At 39.1% G+C, this 20,768-nt stretch overlaps 1 protein-coding gene across 1 annotated transcript in view; it reads right to left on the reverse strand.

Moving 5' to 3' along the window:
- Positions 1-15,093, reverse strand: part of LOC122645609 (rust resistance kinase Lr10-like) — a 43,737-nt gene extending 28,644 nt beyond the window's left edge. Inside the window, exons 1-4 of the mRNA XM_043838920.1 lie at positions 15,082-15,093; positions 14,724-14,750; positions 13,463-14,629; positions 862-874 (exon numbers count right to left, since the gene is read on the reverse strand). Of these exons, the coding sequence (XP_043694855.1) occupies positions 13,512-14,591 (1,080 nt within the window). The 5' untranslated portion in view covers positions 14,592-14,629; positions 14,724-14,750; positions 15,082-15,093 and the 3' untranslated portion in view covers positions 862-874; positions 13,463-13,511. The remainder of the gene's footprint in view (positions 1-861; positions 875-13,462; positions 14,630-14,723; positions 14,751-15,081) is intronic.
- Positions 15,094-20,768: the final 5,675 nt, after the last annotated feature.

Genomic DNA, 20,768 nt, shown 5'->3' on the forward strand with positions numbered 1-20,768 from the left:
GTACCAAGAGCTCTAAAATGAGCTAAGGTACCCCTATTTATAGGCCAGCCCTTAACTAGGGCCTGTTTGGCTGCCTAAGCCTCTCTTGAAAATGCATTTTTGACTGAATTCTCAGTCATTCTGGACACTCAGGTGGGGTCCATAGTGATCCAAGGGTATGAGGTGGTCGCTCAGACTCCCCTCAACCTATGGAGGGTACCCATGTCCAATATGGGTGGTCCCCATAGATCAAATCATTAAAATACTGCATTTTTCCACTATGGGTGATGTCTCTGGGTGATGTCTGCATCGCCCAGAGATTTCCACAAGGCAGTATCTCTGTGGGCTTGCACAGGGGTTTGACCCAGGGTCAGGGTCTTGCATCCACATGCCACTCAAAGTCTTTTACACCTATTTTTAGGGGTGGGACCCACATTTAGGGAGAGGAGAGAGAGTACCTGGAGTCCAAGCAGTACATTATGCTATAGGCTATGCAACTGTAGGGATCTGCAATCCATCTTCTGACAGGTATGTAGGAGGACATCCACAGGGATTCTCCAAACAATTCACTCACTGGGGTGACACTCCACAGTGTGCTTGGATGCCATGTCAGGGGTTCTTATCCTTCAAACAAAATTTCAGTTAGTCAGGGGCAGGGTTTGACAATAGTCAACGAAATCACCATCGATAAATCTCCCCCACTGCCGGTTATGGAACCTCTCTTCCACAGGCAGGCCCGTGAACTGGTCAATGATCTTGTGGCTAGGTTTGACCACAAGTAAAAATAGCTCACCCGCGTACACGGTAGGAGAATCTACACGTCACAAGAGAGAGAAATTATAATTAATAGGAAATCTAGGTGCGGATGTAACTGATTGGTAGAAGTTCAGCCATGCTACTTAATAGGACACATCAACAAGAAGGCTTTTCACGGCTCAAAGAGTCACAACTCAAAGAGATAAGTGATGACTCGATTAGATAATCAACATAACAGACTAGTTTTATTTCTCCTGTAAAATTCTCTTCTATTGTTATCTATTCTAGCTCTTGTAGCCACTTACAATATTATAAAATACAGGAACTCCACACGGTACAAGTGTGAGAGAAATCACTTTGACATGGTATCGAGAGCTAACCAGGTTCCCTAACACATCTGGTGATTTTTTTTCTCTACGACTCTCATGGCTACCTCCTCTTCTTCCTCCACAACTTTTTGTCAGCCACGTCTTCTGCATCGTCACTAGTCACCACACCATTGGTCTTGGCAATATCTCTCATATATTGTAAATTAAATTGGATCGCAACAACTATCTTCTCTGGCATGCGCAATTCCTCCCGCTATTTTGTCTTCATGGTTATCTTTGGTTTGTCGGTGGGACATATCCATGTCTCCCTTCATAGCTTTGAATCATTAGGATCAACTGATTCTATGTTGTTTTCTATCCACACTGACTGAATCGATCTTCTCTCATATTGTCAGTCTCGATACTTCGCATGCGATTTGGAGCAAGCTTGAAAAGCTCTATGCACCTTCTTCTCAAGCCCGTATTATGCATTTGGAGTTCCAGCTGCGCTCCAAATGTGGGACTCTCTCCATCGCCAACTTCGTTCAAAAGGTGAAGACGCTTGCTGATCAACTAGCAACAGTTGCTCACCCAGTTTTGGATTCTCAGTTAGTTCTCAGCATCCTCGGCGGCCTCGGCCCTGAATATGATGCTTTCATCACTTCCATTACTTCAAGGATTGATCCCATTACCTTGGATCACATGCTCGGCCTACTGTTCAATCAAGAAATTCTCTTTCAAAGTCCCAATACCGATCTTCCCACTGAGGTCTCACCTGCTACCAATACTGTTACACGCCATTATGATGTTGCTGCCTCCTCTTCACGCCGTGGTAGGGGCTATGGTCTTGGCCGTGGCCATTTTTCCAATCAAACCTATGACACTCACCCTCGAGTCACTTGCCAGGTTTGCTATCGCCATGGTCACTCTGCTCTACAGTGTCACCAATGGTTCAATCCCAACTTTAAATATAACTCTCAACAACAACAGTTCATATCTGCCCCTTCGCAGCCCTCGACTATGTATGCTTCTCCACCATAATCAACCAACTATGATTCATCTTCTCCATTAGCTACCAATCATTATTGGTACCCCGACTCTAGCGCTACACATCACCTCACTTCGGATATGGCTAGCTTAAGTACTCGGTCTGACTATACTGGTTCTGATCAAATGCGTGTGGTCAATGGTTCAGGTTTGCGTATCTCCCACATTGGTTCCTCCAAATTACATACTCTGAATTCCTCTTTTGATCTTCGTCATATTTTTTATGTTCCCCGTATTCAGAAAAATCTCTTATCTGTTTCTAAGTTTACTTGCGACAATAATGTTATTTTTGAATTTCACCCCAGTTCCTGTTGTGTTAAGGATCCATCCTTGGGGAACATCCTCATACGTGGCCAGAATAGCGGTGGTCTCTACCGGCTTCACCTTGCCCACACCACCAATAAAGCATCTTTTTCTACCTCAGCTTCAAGGTCCTCTTTCCTGCACCCTCTTGCCTGCATTGGTGAAAGGGCGCCTGCTACTGTCTGGAATGAACGGTTAGGCCACCCTACCCATCGTGTGGTTTCCTCCATCATCAGTAAGCATAAGTTACCAGTGTTGCCATCTACTTCATCTAGCTTCTATGAACCGTGTCAATTGGGCAAGTCCCATCGTTTACCTTTTTTACCTTCTTTAAATTTATGTAATGAACCTTTGGAGTTAATTTATTCTGATTTATGGGGGCCTTCTCTAGTTACTTCTGTCAATGGATTTAGATACTTTATCAGCTTCATCGATGCATACAGTCGCTATACTTGGCTTTTTCCATTAACTGTAATATCAGAGGCTTTATCTATTTTCATCAGGTTCAAAGCACAGGTTGAAACATATTTTGGTAGAAAAATTAAAGCTTTGCAAATAGATGGCTGCCGTGAGTTTCTTGCTTTTCATAATTTTTTGGCACTTCATGGCATTCAACATCGCCTCTCGTGCCCTCACACATAGGCCCAAAATGGCAAAGCCGAACGTAAGCACAGGCATGTTGTTGAGTCGGGTTTGACCCTACTCACCCAGGTTTCTGTTCCTTGTACCTACTGGGATGAAGCCTTACTCACATCCGCATTTCTCATCAATCAGTTACCTACTTCAGTGCTTCACAATGTTATACTATATGCCAAATTATTTGGTCACAACCCTGATTACTTGCCACTCAGGGTGTTCAGTTGTGTTTGCTACCCCTGGTTACACTCATACACTCGTCACAAATTGGATGACCGTTCCAAGCAGTGTGTTTTCATGGGGTATTCACATCAACATCATGGCTATAGATGTCTTGATTGCAATACTGGCCGGATCTACATTTCCCACCATGTGGTTTTCAATGAATCCCATTTCCATTTGCCACATCCTCCCCATCACCTTACCCAAAACCACCGCCCCACGAGCCTATTCTACTTGGCCCTTTTTCACCTCCCTCCCCTCTCATTCAGGGGGTGTCTCATACACCAGGGAGTGCCCATACACCTTCCAATCAGGAGGTGCCTCTTTCAACGCCTCCCCCCTCCACTTCCCCACTTCCCTTGGCTTCCACTATATCTCCTTCACCTCCACCTCTTCCACTTGTCCCCACTCACCACATGATTACTAGATTTAAAAATAACATAAGGAAGCCAAAGGTGTTGCTGGCCACGAAACATCCAATTTGTGCTTGTTTTCATTCCATGGTCTTGGACCTTGAACCCATTTGTTTTTCATCTGCCAACAAAGATCTGAAGTGGCGTCTTGCTATGGCATCTAAATTCAATGCCTTATTCGGAATGGAACTTAGGAGTTGGTCCCTTATCAGGCTTCGATGAATCTGGTAAATTACAAATGGATTTATTATACCAAGACTAAAGCAAACGGTATTGTTGATTGATACAAAGCTCGTGTTGAGGGAAAGTCCTCACACACAAACTCCATCATCCATTATGATGATATCAAAGTTTTGATGATAACAAATAAACAAAATTATACTAACTATTTTTTGGGATACATAGAATCCCTCTACAAGAGCATGGCACCAAGTGAGGGGGAGCACTCAATTCAAGAGATTGATGATCAAAGCAATTGAAGTCATAGTCCAAGCTTTCAAGACATCAAAGAATCATAAAGTAAGAAGAACACATCATAAAGAAAAACACTCAAGCAAAGAAATGGAGCTCACAACTTGAAGTGTATTGAAGACATAAATTTGTATTAATTTATTCTTAGGTCACAAATTGATGTAATGCACACTCACACACACGCATGCATACATATAGAATGACCTTAGGAGGTTTATTTGAACCCATTCCATATGGCCAAGAACAGTGGAACCGTCCTAAGTCAGTCCAACAAAGGACTTAAACCTTTTCAGCAAAAATATGGATTCGGCAATACCGAATCGGTATACCGTTTTTGTATAAAATCGCAGACATAATTTTTTCGAGAGCAAATGGCCTGCTCTAGATTAGATTCGGCATACCGGATCATGATCCAGCATACCGAATTAGAAAATCTGACCATTGGATCAACGGCTATATTTCTATGTGATTTTGGCAATTCGGCATTCCGAATTGGAATTGGTATACCAAATTGATGCTGTTTTTTAATCCGAACTCAAAAACTGCTCACTATTGGTTTGAGCTCTCAAGTCTATAAATAGGCTCTTTGCTTAAGCTCAACAGCTATCTATCATCATTACTAAGAGACAACATCATAAGCTCTATCATTCTCAGTTTCATAGTCTCAAATGAGCACACATTAATTGTAAGCATTCATTGATCTCAAGCTCACACACCTAAGCTCCTCCACCACATCAAGCTTCAAGATTCAAAGTTGAAAGGTAGTACACACTTCTACTAAGGTTGAGGTAACACTTTTACTTAGTAGTTATTTATAATTGGTTAAGTCCTCTTACTTAGAATTAAGAGTTGGTTATGTCCTCTTGCTTAGAATCAAGATTGGTTAAGTCCTCTTGCTCGGAATCAAGAGTTGTTTGAGTTCTCTTGCTCAAATCAAGAGTTGTATAAGAATCCTCTTGCTCACTATCAAGATTGTTTTAATTAGTAAAATTCTCGCTAAGTTAGAGAGGAGTGGATGTAGGTAAGATTTGGCCAAACCACTATAAAATCTTTGTGTTATTTATGCAATTGTTTTAATTTGTATTAATAACTTATAATTTCACAAAAGATTTTATTATCTATTAACTTCACCTATTCCCCCCTTCTAGATGAATTCACAATTGGTATCAGAGCAGAAGTTCAAGACCTTGATTAAAGACTTAATCTTATTAAGAGTAAAAAATCCAGGGGTCCCTCTAACAATCGAAAGATCGAGGGATATAACATCTCCAAACTTCCTTTCTTTGAAGATGAAGGATTTGCTTATCAAAAAACTGTTTCAAGAATTTTGTCTGTGCTCATGGTATTTGATGCATAGGATGTCATTGAAAATGGACCAAACGTTATGACCAAACCCAAAGAAGAATGGACTACAGCTGAAAAAGTAAAAGTCCAACTTAACTTTGTAGCCATTAGTTATATATAATGTGCTTTAGGTGAGAAGGAATACAATAGAATTTACATGTGTGATTCTGCTAAAGAAATGTTTGACAAACTCATTGTAACATATGAAAGAACCACTGAAGTCAAATAATCCAAAATTGATATGCTAGTAAATGAGTATGAATTATTCAAAATAAAAAAAAAGATGAAGATATTTATCCTATGTTTACTAGATTTACTAACATTGTCAATAAGTTTAAAGGCTTAGGTATAGTCTACACAAATGGAGAGAATGTGAGAAGGATTTTGAGATCTCTTTCCAAAGAATGGAGATCCAAATCAACAGCCATCAAGGAATCAAAAGATATCGAGAAATTAAGCCTTGACGAGTTATTGGGATCTCTCCAAACCCATGAAATAGAACTCAAGTAAGATGCCAAAGAAAAGGAACCAAAAGATCCAAGGAAGAAGATCGTTGCCTTCAAAACTTGCTATGAAGTATGTGAAGATGAAGAAGAACTCTCCGACGATGAGATCGTATATCTCTCAAAGAAGTTCTCACGGATCCTAAAAAACAACGGTAAAACCTCATTCAACAAGAAGAGATTCTCAAGAGATAAAAAAGGTAAGCCTATCATTGAAGAAAATTTTGACTCTTCTTCAAAAGATATCATTTTCTTTGAGTATAGGAAACTAGGATACTTCAAGGGAGATTGTCCAAAATTGAAGAAATACAAAAAGACATACAAGGTCGAACACTCATTTGACTCAAGTGATGAAGAAGAGGAAAATGAAGAATCTCAAGATATAGAGCAAACCAACTTAGCACTCATGGCTCTTGAAGATGAGGATAACCAAGTCGAAGTAACTTCTATACATTCATCCCTTAAAGCTAAAGATAATTTAGAATTAGAAGAAACTTTTGAGGAACTTTACCAAAACAGCATAGATTTGACAACCACCAAGAAAAATCTCGTAAAAAAGATTAATTACCTTAAAGACCAAATCATGACTTTAATTTCTCAAGTAGGTGACTTGGAAGAACAAAAAAAAAAATTTGTTTAAGGCCTTAGAGTAATTTACAAATGGTAAAAAGAATCTTGATATTTTACTTGAAACTTCATCAAAAGTACCTTTTAATAAAGAAGAGCTAGGCTATGAGATGAACAACAATTCAAACCAAATCAAAAAGCCAAGTCCAAGAAAAATAGCAAGTAAGGGAACAAAGAAAAATAAGTATTGCAACTTCTTTAGAAAAAAAGGATATTCTCTTAAGTAATGCTATTTAAAAAAAAAAATCCACAAGTAGAAATCTAATCCCAAAGGAAAGATTAAAAGATTGAAAACTTCTCAAACTGTTATATGCAATAATTGTGACAAAAAGGGGGACATTCAATTTGGGAATGCCATGATACTCAATAGAAGAACCACTATATGGGTTCAAAGAATACTAATCAAGCATTTTATTATTCTAGAAGACCTTATAATGAAAATTGTCAATATAGAAGAAATTCTCTGAAGGTGCAAAGACCACCTAGGAACCCTCCTAAGATGCAAGGACCACATAGGGTACCCCAAAACCAAAGATCTTGGAACCCCAATCATACAACAATTAGTATGATAACCAAAGGATAAATGGAAACCGATGGTTTGAAGACCAAGAAAAATGTATGATACTAACCTTGATAAACCCAACATGTAATGGGGCCCAAAATTTTATTAGTATTATTGTTTTGTAGGTGCAAAAAAACAGTATGGAATGGTACATTGACAGTGGTTGCTCCAATCACATAATAGTCAACCCAAAGGTTTTCTCCGAGCTCAAGAAGCAAAAGGTGGATGGGTATCTTTTGGAGATAACGGCAAAGGAAGAATCATAGAAAATGGTTCCATCAAATTCATAGGTACAATCATTTCAAATGTTAATTTAGTTGATAACTTAAAGTATAACCTACTTAGTGTGAGTCAATTATACAACATAGGATATCATATAATTTTCAATACTACACAATGTGTGGTTAAAGACTATGATAACCATGTAATTCTTGAAAGATGTAGGAAAAACAACGTATATACTTGCATATTTAACTTAGATTCTCATGATGCTTGCCTTATATCTAAATTTGATTATGCTATCTTATAGCATAGGAAATTAGAACACATAAACTCTAAGTTAATTAAATCCCTTTCTTCAAAGAATTTGGTGAGAAATCTTTCTAATTTGAACTTTGACAAGCAACACATGTGTTGCATGTCAAAGAAGTACATGGATAAAAGTCTCTCACAAGGTCACAAACTTAGTTGTTACTTCTAAGCCCCTGAAATTGCTCCATCTTGACTTATTCGGACTTATCTCCACCACAAGTTTAAGAGGAAAGAAATATATTTTTTTTGTAGTAGATGACTACCTAAGATTTACTTGGACATCATTTCTCAAACATAAGAATGATGTCTTTAAAGAATTTGTATCTCTTTGTAAGAGAATACAAAATCAAAAGGAATTTTTAATCACTACAATTAAAAATGACCATGGTGGTGAATTTGATAATATAAATGAATTTAGAGACTATTATAGTGAACATAGTATAACTCATAATTTTTCAGCTCCTAGAACACCAAAATCCAATGGTGTGGTTGAAAGAAAAAATAGAACAATCCAAGAAACCGTAAGGACAATGCTCAATGAGTATTCTTTGTCAAAGTATTTTTGGGCCGAAGTCGTTCACACGGTATGTTATGTTTTGAACTAAGTCTTAATAAGATCTATTCTTTTTAAAACTTCCTATGAACTATTTCATGATAGACTTCCCAAAGTAAACTATTTTAAAGTTTTTGATTGTGCTTGTTTTATCTTAAACATAAAAGATAATTTGATAAAATTTGAAGAAAATGCTGATGATGGCATATTCCTAGGCTATTACATAAATAATCGAGCTTATAGAATATTCAATAAGAGAGCTCTTGTTGTTGAAGAATCTATGAATATTAAATTTGATGAATCAATGGTTAAAGAAAAATATAAAACCTTAAAAGAAAGATGAAGATGAAGTATTTGAAATAAAAAAAAAGAGTAGAAAACATCTCTCTAGAAGAACCTAATGATCATGAACATCAACTTCCAAAGGAAATTAGATCTATCAAAGATCACCCTCTTAACCTTGTCATTGGAGATTTAGAGAAAGGTATACAAACAAGAAATAAAATTCAAAATATTTGTTCAAATGTAGACTTTATATCTATCATTAAGCCTAAAAATGTAAAATAAGCTTTATTGGATAGTAATTGGATAATTGCTATGCAAAAAGAGCTCAATCAATTTGAAAGAAATTAAGTTTAGGAACTAGTACCAAAACCTATGAACAACAAAATAACTGGAACAAAATGGGTGTTTAGAAGCAAAACTGCTGAAGATAGAAATATAACAAGAAACAAGGCTAGATTGGTTGCTCAAGACTATAACCAACAAGAATATATTAATTTTGATGAAACTTATGCAATTGTAACTAGACTTAAATCCATTAGAATGTTACTTGCATTTGCATGTTATAAGAATTTTAAATTACATCAAATGGATGTTAACAGTGTATTTTTAAATGGTTTTATAAATGAAAAAGTGTATGTCATTCAACCTCCAAGGTTTGAAAATACCAAGTATCCAAACTATATCTATAAACTCAAAAAGGCATTGTATGGTTTGAAACAAGCTCCAAGAGCTTGGTATGAAATTTTGAGTAAGTTTCTTCTTGAAAATGGATTTTTTATGGGAAAGATTGACACAAATTTATTTGTTAAAATAAAATAAATGATTTAATTATTGTTCAAATTTACGTAGATGACATAATTTTTTGTTCTAAAAATGAAGTACTTTGTCATGAGTTTAGTCAAACTATGAGAAATGAATGTGAAATGAGTCTAATGGAAGAATTGAACTTCTTTCTAAGACTTCAAATAAGACAAACCCCTGATAGGATCTTCATTAGTCAAACTAAGTATCTTAAAGAACTTTTGAAAAAGTTTGACATTATTGGACAAAAATCATCTAGTATTCCTGTGAGTACATCCGTTAAAATGTCCAAAGATGAAGATGACACTCCTGTTGACCCGACAAAATACATAGGTATGATAGGAGGTTTACTATATTTATCAGCTAGTAGATCTGACATAATGTTTAGTGTCTGTGCTTGGGTTTGGTTTCAAGCCAAACCTATGCAATCTCATTTAAGTGTTGTAAAGAGAATCTTCAAGTATTTGAAAGGGACTCCAAGCATTGGCCTTTGGTACCCAATGAACCAAGACTTTGACCTAATTAGCTTCTTCGACGTCGACTTTACCGGGTGTGTTGTTGATCGAAAGAGTACAAGTGGGACTTGTCACTTCCTAGGATCGTGTTTAGTCTCTTGGTTTAGCAAGAAACAAAACTATGTTGCTTTGTCAACCACCGAGGCCGAATACATTGCAGCCGGACAGTATTGTGCACAAGTGTTATGGATGAGGCAAACTCTCCAAGATTATAAAATAAACTTTGACACTTCCTCAATCAATGTGATAACACAAGTACTATCAATCTCAGCAAGAATCCTATTTTACATTCTTGAGCAAAACATATTGACATTCGTCATCACTTTTTATGTGATATAGCTCAAAGAGGTGAAATTCGACTTGATTTTATCGAGACCGAGAAGCAACTTGCCGACATTTTCACCAAACCTCTAAGTGCAGAAAGATTTAGTATGTTAAGAAGAGAATTGGCATTTGTATCCCTTGTGAATAAATATATTTTATCCCATGCTCATAATCCAAAAAGTTTTTGCTTGCATCACCCCGCTTTTTGATAATGCCAAAGGGGAAGAGAAGATGGATATAGTTATTTTTCTTATGCAATGAATTTAAATTTATGTTTTTATGCAACTGATGTCATGTATTGAAACTATAATTTTTTATTTTTTTTTTTTACAAATTACATTATTATTGGCTTGTATTTGTCATCATCAAAAAGGGGGAGATTGTTGAGGGAAAGTCCTCAGACACAAACTCCATCATCCATTGTGATAGGATCAAAGTTTTGATGATAATAAATAAACCAAATTATACTAACTCTTATTTAAGATGCATAGAATCCCTATACAAGAACATGACACCAAGTGAGGGGGAACACTCAATTCAAGAGATTGATGATCAAAGTAGCTGAAGCCATGGTCCAAGCTTTCAAGACATCAAAGAATCATGAAATAAGAAGAACAAATCATAAAGACAAATACTCAAGCGAAGAACTGGAGCTTAAGACTTGAAGTGTATTGAAGATTTAAATATGTATTAATTTATTCTTAGGTCATAAATTGATGTAATGCACACACACACGCATGCATACATATAGAATGACCTTAGGAGGTTTATTTGAACTCATTCCATATGGCCAAGACCAGTGGAATTGCTCTAAGTCAATCCAACAAAGGACTTAAACCTTTTCAGCAAAAATGCTGATTCGGCATACCGAATCCAGAAACAGTATACCGTTTCTGTATACAATCCCAAACATGATGTTTTTGAGAGCAGACGGCCTTCTCTATATTAGATTTAGCATACCGGATCATGATCCAGCATACCAAATCAGAAAATTTGATCGTTGGATCAACGACTATATTCCGATGTGATTTTGGCAATTCGACATACCGAATTGGAATCGGTATACTGAATTGGTGCTGTTTCTGAATTCGAACTCAAAAACTGCTCACTATTGGTTTGAGCTCTCAAGTCTATAAATAGGTTCTTTGCTCAAGCTCAAAAGCTATCCATCACCATTACTAAGAGACAGCATCATAAGCTTAATCATTCTCAGTGCCATAGTCTAAAGTGAGCATACATTGATCACAAGCATTCATTGATCACAAGCTTACACACTACCACTTCAAGCTTCAGGCTTCAAAGTTGGAAGGAAGCACACACTTCTACTAAGGTTGAGGTTACTTTTACTTAGTAGTATCTATGATTGGTTAAGTCCTCTTGCTTGGAATCAAGAGTTGTTTAAATTCTCTTGCTTGGAATCAAGATTGGTTGAGTCCTTTTGCTCATAATCAAAAGTTGGTTGAGTCCTCTTTCTCGGAATCAAGAGTTGTGTAAGAGTCCTCTTGCTCTCTATCAAAATTGTTTTAATTAGTGGAATTCTCTCTAAGTTAAAGAAGAGTAGATGTAGGCAAAATTTGGCTGAACCACTATAAAATCTATGTTATTTGTGCAATTATTTTAATTTTCTATTAATAACTTATAATTCCACAAAAGATTTTATTACCTACTAGTTTCACCTATTCATCCCCCTCTAGGTGAATTCATAGCTCGACTTAGCGCCAAGGGCTTTACTCAACAGGCTGGCTTGGATTATGAAGAAATGTTCAGCCCTGTTGTTAAGCATGCCATGATTCAAGTGGTCCTCTCTTAAGCAGTTACCTATAAATGGCCATTGCGATAGCTTGATGTCCAACATGTTTTCCTGCATGCACATTTAAATGAACAAGTCTTCATGACCCAGCCCCAAGAGTTCATTGACTCACGATATCCTTCTAATGTTTACAAGCTTCACAAAGCTCTCTATGGCCTTAAACAAGCCCCATGAGCCTGGTATCATCGACTCAGTACATATCTTATCACATTGCATTGGGTTTTACGTGCTCTCAAGCTGATTCATCATTATTTGTTCAGCGCACCTCCCATCACATCCTTATGATCCTATCTATGCCGATGATATCATCCTCATAGGTAGCGATGTAAGGCCAATTACCACTCTTATCTCTCAGCTAAGTCAAGAATTTGCCCTCAAGGATCTTGGCACATTGAATTATTTCCTTGGCATTGAATGTCAACCTACCTCACAAGGGATTTACTTAACTCAATCCAAGTATGCTTCTGGTCTTCTCCAGCGCAACCAAACCCTACTCCACCCCGATGGCTACTTTTTTCGTCTAAGCTCTCCAAAGAGTCGGGTCAATCACTACCTGATGTAACCCTATATCGTAGCACCGTCAGTGCCCTACAATACCTTACCCTTACCCGGCATGATCTTGCCTTCTCTATTAATAAGGTATGCCAGTTTATGCATTGCCCCACTGTGGAACATTGGCTAGCGGTTAAGAGAATCCTTCGTTATCTCAAGGCCACTCTTCCTTTTGGCCTCCACATCAAACCACATAGCCAAATCTAGCTTACTGCCTTCACTGACGCTAATTGGGTTGGCTACCTTGATGACCGAAAATCAGCCAGTGGTTATTATATCTACCTTGGCCCGAACTTGATCTCCTAGAGTTCCAAGAAACAACGGTAGCACGTTCCAGTATTGAACCTGAGTACAAAGGTGTTGCTAACTCTACCTCTGAGTTACTATGGTTGCAATACCTTCTTCGGGATCTCAGATACTCCCTCCCTTGCCCACCGGTCATTTGGTGTGACAAAATTGGTGCGACCTATCTCGCGGCCAACCCGATTTTTCAGGCATGAACCAAACATGTTGAAATTGACTATCACTTCATTCGTGGTCAAGTTAGCAAGAAGAACTTGGAGGTTCGGTCCATTCCAACTCAAGAACAGACAGCTGATATTATGACCAAGCCCCTCTCCTTGTCACAGTTCACTTCTCTACGTTCCAAGCTCACTGTGGATGCTCCACTATTACGCTTGAGGGGCTGTAATAGGACACATCAGCAAAGGCTTTTCACGACTCAAAGAGTCCAGACTCAAAGAGTCACAACTCAAAGAGAAAAATGATGACTCGATCAAATGATCAACGTAACAGACCAGTTGTATTTCTCCTGTAAAACTCTCTTCTATTGTTATGTAGTCTATCTCTTGTAACCACTTACAATATTATAATATTCAAGAACTCCACACGTTACAAGTATGAGAGAAATCACTTTTACACTACTTAACTTATATCAATATCAAAGAGAACAACATATTGTCCACACCCTTATTCAGAGACGATTGGTAACTTCATGCAGAAGGGTCTTTCACTATTAGCTACATTAGTTTTTGAAGGCATTGTAGACTCAAAAGGACTGGGTGGCATGATCAAGCTCTCTCTCTCTCCTTCCAACATCTGAACCACTGCTTTCATTGAAGGGTGATCAACTAGGTACCACTGGATACACCAAAGAGCCACAATTGTTAGCTTGTTAGCAATGCTTGCATCTCCATCTTCATCTATCCTGATTTCCAACTCTTTCCCATGGCTCAGATGATTGTAGATCCATTGGGAGAAGTACACTTGGCTAGTGTTCTCTACAGTGTTGTCAATGTTCTTTCTCCCACCAACCATTTCAAGCAACATTATTCCAAAACTATAAACATCTGATTTATGAGAAACATGACCAAAGTTCCTAGAAAACACTTCAAGGGCAATATATCCTATTGTCCCTCTTGCTGTAGTCATGGAGATGGCACTCTCGTCCTTGGAAAATAATTTTGCAAGCCCAAAATCAGAGATCTTAGGGTTGAAGTTGTCGTCTAATAAGATATTATGAGGTTTAATGTCGAAATGAAGTATACGTAGATCACACCCTTGATGAAGGTATTCTATTCCTTTGGCTATGCCAATAGCTATATCTTGAAGTTTCTCCCAACCAAGGATTGGTCTCTTAGTATCTCTTGAAAAGATGAACTTCTCTAGTGACCCATTTGGCAAAAATTCATAGACAAGTGCTCGTCTATATCCATCTGCGCAGAAACCAACTAAGCGAACCACATTTATATGATGAATCGTACCTATTGTGCCAACTTCATTAATGAAGTCCTCTCCAACTCCAGTGGAATTGTTGAGGACCTTAACAGCAACTAGAATTTCATTGGAAAGCTTTCCTTTGTACACACTACCATAACTTCCTTGTCCCAACTTTTCCTTAAATTGATTTGTAATCCTCTTAATGTCAGCAAATGTGTACCTTGAGGGCTTGAGGGATTTGTAGCCATCTAAGAACTTTAGAATCCTCACTTGGTTTTCTTTTTCAATTTTATCTGATTTGTAGTCACGATATTTTTTGATGGACATCATTATTGCCACAACAAAAAGAAAGGTGCCTGTGGTTACCCCTGTAATGAAAACACTATAATTAATAAGCCAGAAAGTAGAATTTCTTAGTAACACATGAATCTTATTAAAGCTGAATATGTATGTGGCTTTTACCTATAAGCACTTTCTTCGCAGATGCATCTGGGAAAGGAAAGAAAAAAAAAGGAATCAACACATCTAGGTAGATAGATCAACATCTTCGCATGTATAAAACAGGGGTGCTTGGGTCATTTCATAGCCCTCCCCCCCGCCCAATGAAATAACTAAACCCCACCCCCCACCCCCCTCTGTTTTGGCTGGGCTGGATCCTCCAGCTCCCGCCAGGCTGGAGGAGAGCCGAATTAAGTGAACTATGAAGGCAATCGATCTAGGTTAGGCTCTCCATGACACCGAAATTAAAAAAACATGAAGTAGGCTGCTAAAGTGATACTTATGGCAGAAATTAAAGTGATAGAGAGAGCATAATACATACCCAAGGCTGGTGGTGAAGGAAATTTGTGAGGGATAAAGCATTCAGTTTGAGGTTGATTTGTGCTGGTGTTCTTCAATCTGCAATATTCTCTCTTTTCTTCACAATCCCTACACCACGGTTCAGACCAACCCAGCATAAGATAATAACCTGGGGCATTAATGTTAGGATTCCCATTCAGATCTCTTCGCTTTAGATAAGAGAGTGTCTTAATTTTTTTGCAGAACGACGAGGGTATGTATGATAGAAATGTATAGGACAATACAGCATAAACTTGGTGCCCAGGGACGTCAAGGCAGGAAATCAGCTGCCAATAGTAAAGAGTATTTCGTTCTGTTTCTGTTGTTGAACAATTGAAGAAAGTGACACTACTATAAACAGAAAAATCTTCAAATTCTTGATGAAAGGGAGAAGCAGATAAATTGAGATGAAGAATCCTTTGAGGAAGGCAGCGATCTGGATAATATAGATCCAGTGTCTGTGATGTATAGTTAATGTTCCTTACAAAGAATCCATCCCAAAATGGCAGCTCGAGCACAGTTTCCTTCCCAGCGGTGCAAGATACCGCAAAGCCGGGATAGCCACAGTGCTCCGGCACTGCTGATCCTTATAAAGAAAGGAAATCGAATATCAGGACCATGATGGCTGCACCGCTTTGATGGTAACAAGCAGTAGTCATTTAATTGGGTTTCAGAAAGTTCTGGAGATGAGATGGTTATGGTTAAGAGAAGGAAGAAGGAAACGAAGAAGAACACACAAGTACTCTGCATACTAGGGTAACTCTTAGCGCTCATCTCCAGATTTCTCGCCTTCTTAATCCACTCATTATTATTATAGCAGAATGTTTTTTCTACAAGACTGACAGCCAAGGAATTGAGATAATGGAATTTTAGAAAATACTAAAATCTAGAAAGGTATTTATGAACCCGAGGAGAATATTCCTGCTGCACTTCTTGCCACAAGTGTAGCGACGAAATTGGTTTGAATAGTCAGTTTGGATCTCTACTGCCTAGCAGGACCGTGCTGCGTGCTGCGTGCAGCCTTGCCTCACTTGGACAAGACGTTTGGGCAGGGAAAAGGCGGACATTGCACACAGCACCATGTCTAGGCAGCACGGTCCTGCCAGGCAGCTCGGCAGTAGAGGATTGGCAGAAGATTCAGGCCGTATCTGGATACTGATTTAGTTTCCATGGCTGGAGATTCACGCACTGGATTCTTTGTCTTCATCCTAGTGGGTTATCCTTATTCAAGAGTCAAGAGTGGTTGGCGGAAAAGAAGAGAAAATTGGGGAGTAATAGCAAAATACGAAGGTTCTCTTCAAGTGTACACTTAGATAGGTTTCTGGTAAACAGTAGCAACCACTGGTTCTCTTTTAGAATCAGGAGCTTGTTCATCTGAAAATACGATGGATTATGGAGATGTATTCTTCTCCTTCCATGTGTAGTTGTGTACTCCTAGATGATTTTTAAATAAATGACCCCCTTCCCCTCACTGAGTGGGGTTGGGCACCCAAAAAAAAAAAGGATGGGGAATCAATGTCGATATCGACATTTTTTTTCTTAATGATATTTTTTGTATTTAAAAAAAAAAAAAAAAAAAAAAAAAAAAAAAAAAACAGAAAATGTTACGTGGCTGTGTGTGTGGGCCCTGTGCTAGTCACATGCCAATGAGAGCGTGCACACAAGAATAAAGGGGGAGGACTTCTACATTTTCATGGGAGGTGGGGAAGTCATTTCGTGTCCCATGTGTCTAGACATAGGGGCCACACGACCAAGTAGCGTCCCCCCCCCCCCCCCCCCAAAAGAAAAAGAGTAAACCAATTAAATAATTGAAATGTAAAAGGGTTGATGCAAAGTGATATAAAATGATGGGGAAAGAATTCCTTTTGTGATGGGGGGATGTGGTTCTTGCGCACGCGGTGGCCATTGAGAGCACGTGCAAAAGCATTAATAAGACAAGCATTTTTGCCTTTCATGGGGGGCAGAGTGGTCATTTCGCCCCGTCTGTGTCTAAGCGTAGGCGGTACTTCCGCCACGGAAAACATTTCTTATAAAATGACAGAGCGAGTTTTCCTACACCCACGATCAAGGAAGGATCCTTTGCCAGATCTGGATATGAGCACATGTACTTCTATAAGGTACGGTGTAATTATATTCTATAACATGTATACGTTATGTCTACATATGGATATACCTTATATACTATTGCAAAAAAATAAAAAATAAATACCGTCAGATTGTACAATCCTAAATACAATATGAAAATATTCCCTGCCATTGTTGGTTCTTGGTAGAATGAGGAAGTTACACCTAGTGAAAAATAGTTTGCGGCCGTTAGTGACTGCAGAGGGATAACAATATTGGGGAGAGAGAGAGAGATGACAGGACTTGCAGGGGAAGCACAAAAGAGAGAGAATAAGAAGAACGACACAAAGTGGCCATGGTCAATCATGACATTGTTTGAAGTAAACTTCCATTTGATGCTTTCTTCCCATTATGGGAGATTCTCTGCCTTAAGAATGAGAACATGTTGTAAACATCAGGTCATTATGCTAGAGTGCTAGTAGACAATGAACTCTCTGCAGATCGCTTAGAGGAAGTGATGGTCGAGCTTCAACATCTAGGTTCTTCGGAACGGTTCTGGTTCCAGCAAGTGATCACCTATGAAGATAATCTGATCCATTGTGGGTTTTGTAGAAAGGTGGGCCATGCGTTTAGCAATTGTAAAGAGAGGTTGTAGGCTGAGAAGATCAAGGCTTCTCGTGAGGCTCAGAAGGAGGTTGTTGCTGGTTTGAGTTCTGATGATGAGGGTGATGTTTCCAGGTCTAAGTCCCCTTTGTCCGGGTATGTTGGAAGGGATAGTATGTCTCCGGTGGCTGGGTCCAAGGTGCTGGAATCTCAGTTTTTCAGCGTGGGTACTGGTTCCCTTGGCGGTGACTCTGATATGGAAGGTTCTCTCCATGGTGGGGAAGATGTGAAGGCCGAGATTGTTGGGGACGTTGCAAATTTGCCACAGATTGTGCCCTCTTCTTTGGAAACTCTTGAGAATCCTCTTTTAAATTCTGCTGAGGTGGCATCTCAATCTAGGATTCCTACGGATTTTCCTATCGGGAGATTGCCTAGTTTAAACGCTGTTGAGGTGGTTTCACCAACAAGGATTGCTCACGTTTCCCACACTGGGAGGGTTTCTCCTAATGTGGGCCCAGGTTTGGCTCTGTCCCATGGACCTGGGCATGGCGCGGGTCAGGGAAGCAGAATTCTAGGTCATGGTCGGGTGGAGTCTTTTTGTGAGAGCCACTCTGTTGGGGCTTGGGCGGCTTCTCCGGTGGGTGGTTTCCAGGGAGGGTGTGTTGCTAGGGGTGGGAACATCGAGGTGTTGCTTCCCATGGATGAAACTCATGTGGTAGATTCCATTGCACCTATATCTTTCCGAGATGGTATGGTGGTTGTGCAAGCAACCGAAGTGGCTCTTGTTGATCAGGTTTTGGTTGCTGCTGAGGTTGTAGGTGAGAAGGCTCAGCACAAACAACGAAAGGGGAAGACGACCATTGGCGTGGAGGTCACGGGTCACAAATGGTCTGGCCGTTTAGATGCAAAATGGGTGCTTAATGAAAGTCCTCTTTTGGAACATAAGAGGCCTTAAGAAGAATGCTGCTCGTGTGGCATTGGCGTCAATTGTGACGGATTTATGTTCGGATGTTATTTGTATTGCCGAACCTAAGCTGGAGGTGAGTCTCTTTCCTGGCTTGTTTTTTAATAAGATTGGTTTTATGGCTAACTTAATTCATAATGAGAGGGTGAGTATGGTTCCAAATCTCTAGGTGGTTTGGCGGTTGGGGCTGGCTAAACCATCGGTGGTCTCTTTTTCGGAGCAACAACTTTCCATCTCTGCTCTTTGGAATGGTGTTTCATCGTTTATCTCCTTTGTGCATGCTAGCTGCTTTAGAGCCAAGCATAGAGAGCTTTGGCCTAATTTTGGAGGCTTGAAAATGGTTTCTAATCCTTGGATGGTGGTTCGGGATTTTAATGCGACCCTTTCGTCTAATGAAAAGAGTGGTCCAGGTGCCTTTTCCCTGGGTTCAACTTTGGAATTTGGTGCAGTGATTGATTCTTGTGATCTGTTGAAAGTGTCTTCTCAAGGGAAAAAATTCACTTGGTCAAATAATAGAAAACGTGGACGTGTTGATGTTGTTCTTGATCGAGGTTTTGTAATGCTAAATGGCTAGAATGTTTCAAGTCTTGCAATCAGAGAGTTCTCCATGATGTAGCTTCAGATCATTCCCCTATTTTCTTGGCTGCAGTGGCTCTGGAGCAGCCCAAGAATGCCCCTTTTTGGTTTCACAAATTTTGGATGGAGAATCCGGGGATCTTGAGGTGGTGAAATTTTCTTGGTCCTAGCAGGTTGTGGGGTCGCCGTTATTTATTTTAAACCAAAAATTCAAACGTTTAAAACTAGTTTTGAGGTCTTAGGAAAGAGGGGTGTTTCCAAATTTTGATTTGGAGCTTAGAGATGCTAAAGTGGCCTTAGAAGATGTGTAGGAAGCTATGAAGGTGATTGGAGTTAATGACGATATTTTCAGTGTGGAGGCAGACGCTAAACCTAAATATTTAAATGCTTTGAAGAACAATGAAAAGTTATGGCACGAAAAGTCTAGAAACAATTGGTTGAAAGAGGGTGACAGAAACTCAAAGTTTTATCATCTTTCCACGATGATCAGGAGGGCTAAAACCCAGATCCATTGTCTGAAAAAAATCCAATGGTGATCTGGTGTCAAACTCAGCAGACTTGGCGGATTATGTTTCTGATATCTTCGAAAACATTCGCAAATCGATGCCTCTGAAGGCTCATTTAGACCTGTTGGAGGTGATTCCTTCGTTGCTTGGGATCAATGAGATGTCTAAATTGGAGTTAATTTCTTCTTCGAAGGAGATTAAGAGGGTTATGTGGGATCTTGATCCTAACAGCTCTCCTGGGCCAGACGGTTTTAATGGTGTTTTTTTTCGACATTGTTGGGATATTGTTGAGTATGATGTCTGCAGAGCATTCAACAATTTCTTCAGGGGGGGAATCATTCTTAAAGGAAGGAATAATTGTTTTAATTCTTTGATTCCAAAGGTGGAAGGAGCAATTTCTGAACAGATTTAGGCCTATTTGTACAGGGAACTTTTCTTGTAAAATTTTTTCAAAAATCCTGGTAAATAGATTGGATGAATTCCTTCCTTTGCTTATCTCGGAGGAACAGGGAGCTTTTCAAAAAGGGAAGGTGATTTTTAAAAACATTAGTCTTGCTTCGGAGTTGGCTAATTTAATGCACAAGGCAATGAGGGGTGGTGGTATCAGGCTGAAGTTGGACGTGTAGAAAGCGTATGATTCCCTCTCCTGGGATTTTCTTTTTAAAGTTTTGAGGAAGTTTGGATTCAGTGATAGATGGATTGGGTGTCTACTTCAATTATTCACTTCAACAAGAATTTCGTTTCTTTTAAATGGAGGTCCAGTAGGTTTTTTTGGCGTTGAAAGAGGGCTTTGCCAAGGCAATCCTCTTTCTCCTCTGTTGTTTATCATCGCTGAAGCGGTTCTATGTAGAGGGCTGAAAAATTTGATTCGAGAGGAGCGGATCCTTCCTTTGAGAGGTCCGAGAGATGTCCCGACCCTAGGACATCTCCTTTTCATTGACGATGTTATTATTCTTT

This window comes from Telopea speciosissima, chromosome 11 (assembly GCF_018873765.1).
Source record: "Telopea speciosissima isolate NSW1024214 ecotype Mountain lineage chromosome 11, Tspe_v1, whole genome shotgun sequence".
NCBI lineage: Eukaryota > Viridiplantae > Streptophyta > Magnoliopsida > Proteales > Proteaceae > Telopea > Telopea speciosissima.